The 12717-nt window shown below is 39.0% G+C and overlaps 1 protein-coding gene across 2 annotated transcripts; it reads left to right on the forward strand.

Moving 5' to 3' along the window:
* Positions 1-1133: 1133 nt before the first annotated feature.
* On the forward strand, positions 1134-12294 carry nufip2 (nuclear FMR1 interacting protein 2). Of its 2 annotated transcripts, none has more exons than XM_080434552.1 (4): positions 1134-1693; positions 3878-5521; positions 6392-6424; positions 7088-12294. In XM_080434552.1, exons 1-4 carry the CDS (start codon positions 1492-1494, stop codon positions 7138-7140), a joined length of 1932 nt encoding a protein of 643 aa, XP_080290678.1. In that variant the 5' UTR covers positions 1134-1491; the 3' UTR covers positions 7141-12294. The 2 variants fall into 2 exon arrangements, with proteins under 2 accessions (XP_080290678.1, XP_080290679.1); XM_080434553.1 differs by lacking the exon at positions 1134-1693 and adding an exon at positions 2111-2204.
* The last annotated feature ends 423 nt before the right edge of the window (positions 12295-12717 follow it).

Consider the following 12717-nt stretch of genomic DNA (forward strand, 5'->3'; position numbering starts at 1 on the left):
TATTGCTGTTTGTTTATATAGACATAGGCCTACATGATATACTCTGACAGTAGTCATGTCTTATTGCACATGGGGTCATTGACTCTTGTCAGTGGTACGTACGTGACGCATCAACTAATCCACACATGCCTCATAGTCATATTCCAACATTATTTCCAATTATGAATCCAATCAAACTTCTTTACAAGTTACATCTGCGCATCCAATGCATGACTTCAGAAACGTTTAGTAGCCTACAACCCATTTGACTATATGCTGAAAATGTCCTTATCACAATAGTAAAGTAATTAATGTTAAACTTGATTTCCAGTGGTTTAAAGTAACTAAGTACATTTACCCAAGTAGCCTACTGTACGTATACAATTGTGAGTTTTTTTTTTTTACTTTACTGGAGTATTTGCAATGTTCAGTACTTTTACTTCTCCACTACATCTCAGAGGCAAATATTGCACTTTTACAATTATAATTATACAATTATTTGAAAACGTTAGTTACTAGTTACTTCGTAGATTTTTATTAGTATTACAAAACATACATTAACCACTTCAGCTCTGTACATTTCAGCCATTTAAAAATAGCCGATCTACAAGCTCACAAGGCCTAGCTGGCATCGCAATGCTTTGTGAGCTTGTAGATGTGCTATTTTCAAATGTATACATTTGAAACCTGTGAAATGGGACATTGTGCATAATGAGTACTTTTACTTTTGGTACTTTAATATTTTGATGCCAATACTTTTGTCCTTTTACTCAAGTACATTTTGAATTCCGGACTTTTACTTCTAACAAAGTATTTCTACGTTGCATTATTGATACTTTTACTTAAGTAAAACATTTGAGTACTTTTTCCACCACTGTCCATCACAATAGTAAAGTAATTAATGTTAAACTCTTGATTTTTCCCCACCGGAGGGCTTTGCCCACTTTTCTTCTTTTTTTTGGCTATACTCCTTTAACATAAATAAATACATAAATACAATCAAATATTTCTTTAAGGATAATATGAAATTAGTTTCCTAAAAAAGATAGCCTCCCTCTGCGGGGCACTTCTCCTCCTCCTCCTCCCACCCCCCCCAGATAGTGTCCCCCGCATGGAGACGTGGCAGCTCCATTGGTCATATGATTACACTCCACCGAACCAAACCCCACCCGTGTTATCGTCCAGTCTGCAAACCGTTCCGGGCGGCTGGTCAACACGTTAAAAAAAAACAACAACACCGCGTTCATTTCGTGCAGCAGATGACATATTATTTTTCGCGTTTTTTAACGGTCCCAGACCCCGTTCTTTTCTCAGAATAGCTACACCTTAAATGCAACACATAGGAGCGGTGGTGGTGGTGGTGGTGGCTGGCGGTGACCACCCGAAATAGTATCGTTTTTTTTAGACGTTTAAACTGCTGACGTTTCCAGAGCTTCAAATAGCTTCCGTTTTCCACTGGCACTGATTGGACTGTTCTGAATCTGGACAAGAAGAAGAACCGTCCACACTTCAATGGAGGAACAGCCCAAAGATCTGCTGCGGGCTCCAGCACCACCACCTCCACACACAGAGAGACATCAGGGACAGCAGCAGCACCAAGGAGACACAGACACAGACAAGCCTTCTGCTCAACACGCAGCTTTAATAAAACATGACCAGAGCCACAACACCCAGTACCAGCAGCACCAGGAAGCGACGACGAAGAAGAAAACAGGTTAGGGGTTGGAGAAAAAGTTAGCATATACCGTTATCATGCTAGCCTTAGTCAGCTAATGTCAGCCACACAGACGACCAAACGGGGGGGCTAGCGTTATTTGCTAGCTCGGCGACAAAATGGCAGATCTGCAAGCTCACCGCGCGTCGCTCGCGCCACGCGCAGTGAGCTTGCAGATCGGCTATTTTCGCCGCGCGACGCCCTCGTACGGGCGAAGTGCAACCCAGAGGCTTTAGCTATAGCTAACTCGCGGCTAATTTTGCGTACACGTAGTCGCGCGAGCGTTTCTTTCGCTCGACAAAAAATACGTTATTAACATTACTATAACTATTGTTATTTTTTGTTTTTAAACCTAAAGTAACGTTGTGTTTTGCGTCGACACTTTTTCAGTTGGAGAGAGAGAGGGGGGTTGGGGGGGGCATCCATGTTTTTTTTTTTGGTCGAGCTAAATGAAATGGTCGCGCGACGACCGAAGTACGTTAACTAACCGTTAACTCCATCGCAGTTGAAGGTGTGTAAGCTAGATCTTAGTTAAACCGGATGAGATAACAACGTATGTTACCGGCGATGATGAAGCAACTTGAGGCCAAAAAAATCGATCCCAAAAGCGACGATAAAGTTAAGCTAACGCTCGTTTAAGGTGACGTTGCGTGACAGTTGGTGGTTGCTTTGACATATCGGGGATTGACCTTGTGTGCGCCGCGTTTCACCAGCCGTTCTACTTGTGCTTTCCACGGTGTGAAGGATAGCCTGCACGAGATCCGTGCATCATAGCGGTCCCAGTGTGTGTGTGCACGACGATGTGCAGCCAGAGATTGTTTTTTATTGGAACAACACCTTGTGTGGAGTTCTAGGAAAACATGCCGGCTCCACTGGAATGTTCCGTGGATCCATTTCCTGTCGGCCATGTTAGAATATTAGTGTAAGCTAATGCTAAAGTTAACCTGCACAGCTAGCATAGATATTTCCCGTCACGCTCGCTTAGTGTTTTTCAACTCGATACAGATACATTGGCTGTCTTCCATTTGTATCAATTGATGCTAGTTACTTCTTGTACCGCACATGAACGATTTGCAGTGTTAAAGTTGGAAAACTTGGGTGACGGTAGTTGTCATAGGCTATTGCTAATGCTATGTATGTTTCTTTCGGGTGGGCCTGTTGCATGTTGTGCTGTCAGTCTGAAATCACGCTGAAAAACAGCTCGCAGTATGGTTGCTTCAAACGACACGCTTAGGCCAACAGTGATTGATCAATGCTTGCTGTTCACCCAGACAAGCTATGAACATTTTTGCTAATACTCTTTCTAGCTGCCAAATCCAAACTATAAGTGAAAATCGGTCTAGTACACAAAAGTATCAAGGTTTCCCCAACAGCCTGGGCATGCTATGATTTGAGGTGTTGTACTATTGAATAAGTAGTTTAAGATGTACAGGTATAATAAGCAAATACATCCACATACAGCTACATGAGCCAAAAATAAAAAATTACATGAGTCATGTTTTAAGAAACATCATGTACTTAAGCAAGTTAAAATGCAAATTTAACTCTAGAATGTTAATTGTACCTACACACAACTCAACTAGGCTACATTCATTGGCTTATAAATGCATTCAATATAAATGCTGTACGCAGCAATCCCCAAAATGGCAAAAGAGGGGGTAATGGCAAATACTCTTACAAAAACTGCAGAAATGTACTTAATGATCCTTGACCCAGACCACAGTAATTGTTCAAGGCACTTTTGTGGCAAAGGGGGTAACTGAATCAGAAATACTTTCCATAGCCAAATGCCCACAGTATTGTATATAAATTAACCTCTTTTCTGTCACTATGATGCAGCCTATTTTTTTTTTATGTAGGATGGGATTAAAATGAACTGGTGTCTTGCTGTCTTCATCAGTACCAAACATTCCCAGCACCAGTCACGGATGTACAGTAATTTAACAGTTATTTAAATGGATAGATGGACATATTGTTGACGTATACTGTAGGTGGTAAAAATGACATGCATTACCTTTTTTTTTATAGTGAACAATAAGACTAAAAGCTTTACTTTTGTAGTCTTTTGTCACTTTCTTCCTATTCGGAGCAGGGCCACCACTGAATGTAGTTATGAATGTAGAGTTGACAGTGCTTTAACTTTTCCCACAATGGATTTTAACCTGATTGTACTTCCCTTTTCAGGTAATAGAAAAATAAACATCGGTGAGGAAGAGGATACTGTTGCTATGTCGTTTCCCTCCAGCAGCAATGGTAACAGACACATAAATACAAACGTGAAACAGAAGTCGACACAAAAGCTGTACACAACTGCTCCAAAAGTGAGCGGCAAAGGTTTGGACCATAAGAAGAATATGGACCTAAAAAATGACAAGGAAAAGGCCCTGGATTTGCATCACACTGAGGGCCAGTCATTAGATAAGAAAGAGCCTATATTGCTTCAAAATGGCATTGTAAACTGTGGCTTCATTACAAATGGTTATTCAAGCAAGCAGTCGCTGGACAATGATGGCAGTGGCTCCGAAGGTGGATATACTACTCCTAAGAAACGCAAGGCCAGATGTAACAGCATTAAGCACATTGAGAATATGAGTAAAGAAAAGGAGAAGGACATGCAGCAGGGAAACGCAACACACGATTCTGGGGCTTTTAATCCAGAGACGGAGAAGGGAGTAAATTCGAGACTGGATGGCTTCAGGGCTGTCCATAAAGTAGAAGTTCACTCAGCAGCTAGACGGGCAGTTACCTCTGAGACTCCAATGGGCGAATCTCAGAGGAAAAACTCGGATGGCAAACCTGTAGGCACCTTTGGTAAGAAATTTGAGGAAAGGCACAAAGCAAAGCTTTCCTCTTCAAAAGAGGACTCATGGACTTTGTTCAAGCCCCCTCCAGTATTTCCCGTGGACAATAGCAGTGCTAAAACTGTGCCCAAGATCAGTTATGCAAGTAAAGTAAAGGAGAACCTCAACAAAGCCCAAGGTGGAGCCGAGGCGCTGCCTCCGCCTGTTAGACTGTCACAGGTCCCCATGTCAGCTATGAAAACGATCACCTCAGCTAGCTTTACTAATGGTCCTGTTTCTGGTAATGGAAACAGCTGCCCATCAATGGGTACCTTCTTTGCCCCTGCTGCTAGTAGTATTCCACCAGCCCCTTCTCTCCCAAGTGGGGAGACTGTAGCATCTCCTTTGGACAGTAACTGTAGCTCTACAACCAGTGCTGTGGATGCAGAAGTTTACGAGCCTAGAAAGTGTACTCTTTTAATTTACCCTTTAAATATGCAACCTGTGCTCCCTAGTGCTCGCCAACTTGATGCACCGGCTGCTCAGACAAATCAGAAAGCCTTGGGCGATATCTTCCAGAATCAGTGGGGGCTTTCCTTCATCAATGAGCCCAGCTTGGGCGCAGAAGGAGGAAATGGGCAACTTACTGTGGAGGATAAACCTACTGTGGTCACATTTCACGGAGAGTGTTCCCCTGTTTCAGCCCAGGTTGCCCAGCCATGCCTTGACTCTAGCTCATCAATCCCAGAGCCATTGACATTCGCTCAAGACCCTGAGAAAAGGACTTGTGTCCCTAGCGTTTGTGCAGTGGCTGAGGAAGAAACAAAGACCCATCTACGCGGCCAGGATAAAACAAAAGTGGAGGCCAAGAGTCCAAGTTGCTCTGTGTTGGTCCCCAGTAAAGACAATGGTGCTAAGCATGTGCAGGGCCTACTGACCACCTTGTCATTTGGCTCATCTAAAGAGCAGGCCCATTCAAAAAACCTTGATAGAAGGTGTAGCTGGGGTCCCTTCGATGTTAAAGCTGCTGTCACTTATCACACTAAAGGTAACTTTCATCAGCTTATCTCTTCATAATTTTTCTATTGATAATAATATGATGTGTAGTAGGGTGGAGCAATTAACCGAATATGTATCGAAATCTTGCTCATGTAGGTTAATAGAATAATTGAGAATCAATTTATTTTGTGTAGTTTAAAAAGTATATATATTCTTTATTTCTTATTGACTTAAACAAATACGATTTTTTAATAATTGATTAAAGTGATAAGTCTGATTTAAAGGCACGGTAAGCGATATTTTTTGGTCAAAACAAAGTTTTTTGTTAAACGATTAAACTAAAACTCTATATTCGGATAGTAATCATTGCTATAGAGTGATTGTTCAATAACGGGGTCCCTCATCTCTCCAGCTCTTAAATAAACCGAAAATACATTTTCAGGTGTGGTGGGGGGGCACAATTCCAACCAATCAGGAGAGAGTACCCATTTTCAGCTTTTTATATTGTTCAGTTTCAATTTTGTCTGCTCATCTCTGTGTGTCATCACTTCCAATTTCACTTGTTTATCCTGTATGAGTTCTCTCTTCCTGATTGGATAAAATTGTTACCCATTTTCTGTTTATTAAAGAGCTGGAGAGACAGGGAGACCCTGTTTCTGAACTAACACTCCATAGCAATGATTACCATCAGAATATATACCGTAGTGTTTTTTTTAAAAACTTATTTTAACCAAGGAATATCACTTACCCTACCTTAACCACTTATAGATTTGCTATTTTCACTTTTTTTAAAAATATAATTAATCGTTATATTGATTGGAATATCGCCCGGCCCTAATGTGTAGCCTGAAAGTGTATTGTGTGTGTGCTGGCTGTTTTTGAGTGTCTTGATCTAATACTCTTCATTTGCCTTTGACAGAAATGGAATACATTTTCAACTTGCAAAAACAAGGTAAATTATATTCACTGGTTTACGTTTAAATAATTCTATTTAGGTATTTTAGGTGTGAAATAATTACAAAAGTGCCAAAATTGTACTTAAAAACTATTACACATTTTAAACAGGTCAGCACTGATGTGGAAGAGGTCAGATAAACAAAGTTACTGAAAGTTCAGGAAGCCTATTGTAGCATATATGAGCTTGTAAAATAAGTAATGTAGTAATTATGTAATAAACCTTGCAAATGCCTGGTGTAGGAAAATATTGCCAGTTTATACTATACTCTATTTAAACGAGTAAGCATTGACGTCGAGTCAATTGGTTTATCTCCTCACCATACATTCAACGGCACAAGTCACTACTAAGAAATGTCCTTGAATGTGTAGCATGTTTGTCAGAACCAAATTGGAATATAAGACTTCAATCCATTTGTCCATCAGTCACGCTTTGACAAAGACGATACCACTACTGCTTCTATTTTATGCAAAGCTAACAGAAAAAAACCTACCATTACTGCTTCTGTTTTATGCGGAGTTAACAGAAAAGCCAGAAGCCATGGCACCCGGACACAAGGGGGCCAAATGGATTTAAAAAGCATACACGTTTGTCTTTGGATGCAACTTTCAACTTATCTAATCATGTGTTATCTTTCTCTCCTGATGTCTCACTCTCTAGATCCAAAAAGAGTAGTGGTTTATGATGAGACCAAGGATGGACCTAATCAGTGAGGTAGATTGCCCACAGTACTAACCTACTCCTCTCCTGGGTGCTGCAGTTCTCTACCACGGATGTCATGATCCTGTTGGATAACTAAATTGACTGTGAGAAATAGACATTTGTGTGTCATAATGGATTATGTTTGGGACATGGGGTGGAATGATGGACCTTTTGGGGGCATCAGGTGGTTGGACTTAATTCAGAAACACAGACTCGAAAGAAGTGTGCAGGAGTTATGTGGTGCCTCTCCAAATTATATGAATGGACACTAGCGACACTGCGCTGTGATAGACATGCTGTGTCATAGCTCTTTACAAATATTGGGAGTATCTCAAAGGAGGTGTTGGACTGCACCTCCCAAGCCTTTATCCTGTTGTCCATTGAACTGTGGCAACTGTCAGTGTGACTGTAGGCTGCCTCAATCATTTTGTTTCTCCATGCATTCAATTAGTTCCTTGTAGATATATTTTAAAATTTCCACAGCATCTGTGTGCAAATTCGAAATCATCACAAAAGACGAGAACACACTTTGAAAAGAATGCCTTGAACTTGTGAAACTGAATGGTTAGCAGTCTTGTTAAACTGCGACTTGAGTGAACGTTGAGCGGTATTGTCAGGCCCTATCCGGTGAGGGACAACATTTGTCTTAATTACATGGAGGAAATTAGAATGCCCAGTAAATAACTGCTTGCTCTGCTCTCTCCCATGACACTATTTGTCCTACATGATACACTGCAGTGTGATACATGCTGCATAAGGACCCCAGAGCACAGAAAACAGAAGTGCCAGATGTTAACGAAAGCCACGCTCCTTCATTTCTGTTGTTCCATACTGGGTGTACTAACAATTTTAGAATCAGGTTTTGGTTCAATGTCTTCATCAAAGTCTTTTACTTTTATCCTTTAAAACTCCATACATTTCATGTGATCAAATGATATAAGTTTCGTTCAACCTATTCTTAAATTCAGATTCATACAGTACCGTATCATATTATATGAATCATTATATTATGTGGATATTAGAGTTTAGGGATATGGTGAATGTGACGAGCACAGAATGCCACTTGGGTATCAAAAGTGGCATTCTGTGTTTTGAGCATTTTTTTGAAAAGGAAGACTCAGGATGTCCATGCAAATTATTTTTGCTACATTTTCTCCATTAGGAAAATGGTTAATTTACATTTGTTCCCAAGTCTTTTTTTCTTTTTCTTTTTTTCATTCTTCAAAACCAGTTGAAATTCACTATCTTTTGCTAACTCAGCATTGTTCTTCAACTGTCTGCCTGAGAAAATTACTATGGCATTGTATGTCTTGCATGTTTACTGGTGGAGATGAGTAAATCAGAAGGTCACTGTTCATTACCACACAAAGATAACAGTAACAACACATTTGCAATACTAATCCAGGGTCCCTGACTAGCCACTTTGTCATATTGTGTTAAAATGTGAAGATAAATAGTACTACGTATTATGTTATACTGTGGATATTCTTAGTTTGCAAATGAGTGTGCAATAACACCATGCAGTCCCTATAGCTTGTGAAATGGGTTATATGGGACCTCAAAAACTATCACACAAAATGCAGTTTTTGCCTGTAGTAGTTAATTGGCATATTTCTTTGTCCCAAAAGTTTAAGATGTTGTGATCTTATCAATTAAATAAACTCTTGCATAGTTTCAATATTGTGAAATCAGTTCAGTAGACAAGGCTTTTTCAAAAGTTTGGGGAGCCCAAATTACGCAACATGCTAATTGGTTGGCCATGGCATTATGTTAATACAATCTCCAGGATTGGTTATCGGCTAAGGACGATAATTATTCAAGTTTCCTTCGTCTAGAATATGTGATTTGGTTTGTGTGGATTAATAGCACTTTATGTAAACTAATTGCTTTTATCTTTTAATTACAAGAGAGATCTATATGTACTGATGAGAAACTCCTTGAAAGAATGGCTCTGGGCTGTTACTTTTCAGAAAAATAAGATAAATACAGAACTATTAAATGTAACTCAGGTAGTGTTGATAAAGCCATGACTATGTTAAATATTTTCTTTTTTTTCCCTTTTGTTCCCTGCCAAATGGTCCCTGTCATGTAATGTGCCCAAATTTAAAATGGTTTAAATGCTTAATTGGAGTCCTGTTGTATAATCTCATATGCTGTAACAGAACACCAAATTATTTCATTTGATGAAAGTTGTCATGGCTTGCAATTGATCATTGTAAGCTGTAAGCCTTTGAATTTCACTTAGTGAAGCACATTTCTCTGCATTGATTTCCTTGAATTGAACATAATCTTGCAGTTTTTGATGATTCAGTTTTCATTTGTTTATGGTGTAGCAAGTCTTATTTTATCAAGCGGCTACAATCTAGCTCTGAGCTTTCAAGTCTAGTTCTTTCCTATGTTTGATGATTAGGCCATGTAACAACTTGTATTAAACAGGTAGGGAACTGTAAGACATAATTGCAATTATGTTTTGTACAACTTTGACCTTTCACTTCCCTCTGGCTAAGCCCTGGTAGCCGTCTAGAATTTATGCTTTGTGTTTTTGTTCCATTGTACATTGCGTGACGGATGAGTGTTCCATTGTACATTGCGTGACTGATGTGTGTATTTTCAGATAATGAGAACAAAATGGTCTTACCTGGTCAATGAGGTGTTTCTGAATGCATGTTGTCCATTAATATTTATACTTTGTGTGTTTTTAACGATAGCCGAAAATCTGGCATAAATATTGGCATTGTGTTCTCTTTTGAATGCCCATGCTCGGTAGACAAAGTGACTCAATCAGGCTCCCATAATCTAAATGTCAGAATATACAGTGCAATGCATTGAACCGGTCTCAAACTATAAATTGCATCTGAGTGGACAGTGAACAGTTCTATGTGCTTCTAAATGTAAAACAGGGTGGTCAAAATCAGTATGTGAGTTTTAACTTTTGTCTTATGGTGAATGGCCTTTGAGCAGTTTTTTTTGTTTTGTTTTTGTTTTGAGGATTGTCCTGGCTACAGGGAAATCAGATGTCACACACCACCTGCACCAAGGCTCCTCGTATTTTAAGGCACTTAATACAGCATCAAGGCTATACTGAATATGCATTAAAGAAAAGATAGACATTATTTAACATTGTACGTAGCCTGCAAAACCAAAAACTGGCTCTTGATAGTGGAGTATATGGTAATACAATGATGGGGGGGTGTTGGTGTGCTTGAACATGTGGATTCTTTGTTTTCTCCTCCCCCCTCAGGATGTGCAATCACCTCAAGGATGCTGAAGCAGGCCTCTGGGTTTTGAATGAGTTTGGCCATTTGGCCTTGTTTGTGGGCGTGTGCATAGTGAGTTCTTCCTATTATATGCAAGTTCCCCTTATTTTAAAAGAAAGATCTGTTTCATGTTCAGGTGCCTGTGTGATAAATATACTTTTACAGCGATTTTGATTGTTTAAAAACTGCTTCCAGCATATATCCGTGCCATGTTTTTTTTTTTTTTTTTATCTTCCCTGTAATGTTTGCTAGTCAAATTTTCTTACAGCTGTCTTTATTTCTTTAACTGACATGGAAGTAGTTGAAAGCAATGTGCGTTTTAGATGTTTGCTAGATTTCTAACTGTTATGGCTTGAAAATTGTGTGACCGAAAGCCAAAATCACTTTGAATGGGACTGATTTTTGTGAGAACTGCTTGCTGATGTATAGACATGCCAGTCCATCGTCAAGTTAAGGTCAGAGGTAGCACATTTTTAATTTGAACTGATTTAACAATACATATTTTAACTGTGTATGTTTTTAAATACTAAGTTTATTTTTGAATTGTCACTTAATTTATCCATAGATGCACAATTAGTATCAAACTACTTTATTTCAGAGGATTATGATAGGGAGAATTACGATTTCTCATTTTTGATCATACAGTTTTAGACTGTTTAGTTGTTGATCAAGACTGAAGTAGACCTATTTTTCCCATATAGCATCAATATTAATATATTTGAAGCTGATGGTAAATGCTACTCTTTTCAACACATTTTATACAAATTACTTTAAATGATTTTCCTCAAATAGTCATGGTGAAGTAATGGGAAAACCGTACATCAAGTGTTCCTGTTAATGCATTGCTCCCCCCTGCCCCCCTGTGTATTGTTAATTATATTGTAAGGAGAGTGAGTTATGGGGTATTAACTTACATACAGTTTGACAACTCTAAATCTGCTTAAGCCAAAGGTACACAACTCAGATATTCAGCTACTTTACTTTATGGCCCACACACAGATAGGTGATGTGATGATGCCCAGCTTTGTGACAATCTGCAGGGCTTGGGAGGATCTTTGAGGAGTCAATACTGTAGCAGCTGAATGTCATTTCATGAGTGTGATATGACTTATGGTATGAGCAAGGAGAAATTATTAGAGAGAAACTAATACCTAAAGTGCTGCTGCTTCATCCAGTAATCAATTGTCTGTAAAGGGAAATGCTGGACTTGGTGTTTGTGCTTAATTTTGAAACTGTCCCTCTTACTGCTGTGTTTGCCTCTGGGGAAGACTTTCTCTTTTTCTTTTGGGGGGGTACTTTAAAATTTTCCTCTATGGCACCTGAGAGGTACAGTATTTACACTTACAAACATGGGGCATAACCATGAGCATTGTGCGTCTTAACAGGATTCTGTTCTGCAAATGTTTGTGTGGAGAGGTGATAGGCTATGTGGTGCCGAGTCATGTTCGTTCTGTTTCTCTGTGTCATCTCAAATGGCTATGTGCTTGTGATGCATTATAAGTTTGCTTCTCCTCTTTCACCTCTTCACTTTTAGCCCCCAGAAAATAAGGCGGTTGACCATATTCAGACGGTGGCCATTTTGCTCTTACTGTACACCCCCAACCCAAGGGGTGGGCAGAGTTTCCCCAACCATGTGTCAGAATAGCAAAATAGCTGCCCTGTCAAAATGGTCAATTGCAACTCTTTCTCAAATGTCTTACAACTTGACATTTAAAGTTTTTAAGTGTGCAGTCTGATTGTTTAATTATTTTTTCTTTGAATTTAACAAGTGTCACATTACAATGTTCCTTTTTTAAAAGCATGATAATAACCCTCAAATTCCAAACAATGTAATAGATTTAATTAAATTAAAAAAAACAAGTGTTCACAATTTTAGTTTCCATTAAAATGTCAAATTTTCATTAAGAATTGTGTTTTGTGTCAGTTCTGTGTATATTGGTCAACATTTTTACAAGAAAATATGAAATGGGATTTTAAAAAGTGGATAGCCTACTTGCAGTCGCAAAATAGGCTGCTTTTAATATTGACTTAATTCAAATGTTAAAATGCTACTAAGTAATTGTATACATTCTAGAAATTTGAGCCTTTACAAGCCAAGCGGAAACAGTGAATAACTACTGGCCTAGTATAGTCTGCAGACTATATACTGTTTAATTTAGTTTCCCCTCAATTTACAATCCTACACTATGCTTTAAACCTTTGCCTATTGTTTTTTGCCTATGCCTATGTGTTGAAGGCATTTAACCTTAGGATCCGCCCTGTTAAGCACAATGCTGAGTCATTATGAACACAATGAATGTGAGAAAATATTTAAAGGGCAAGTTCAACTAT

Source organism: Gymnoscopelus braueri (assembly GCF_963280865.1).
Source record: "Gymnoscopelus braueri genome assembly, chromosome: 8".
Lineage (NCBI taxonomy): Eukaryota > Metazoa > Chordata > Actinopteri > Myctophiformes > Myctophidae > Gymnoscopelus > Gymnoscopelus braueri.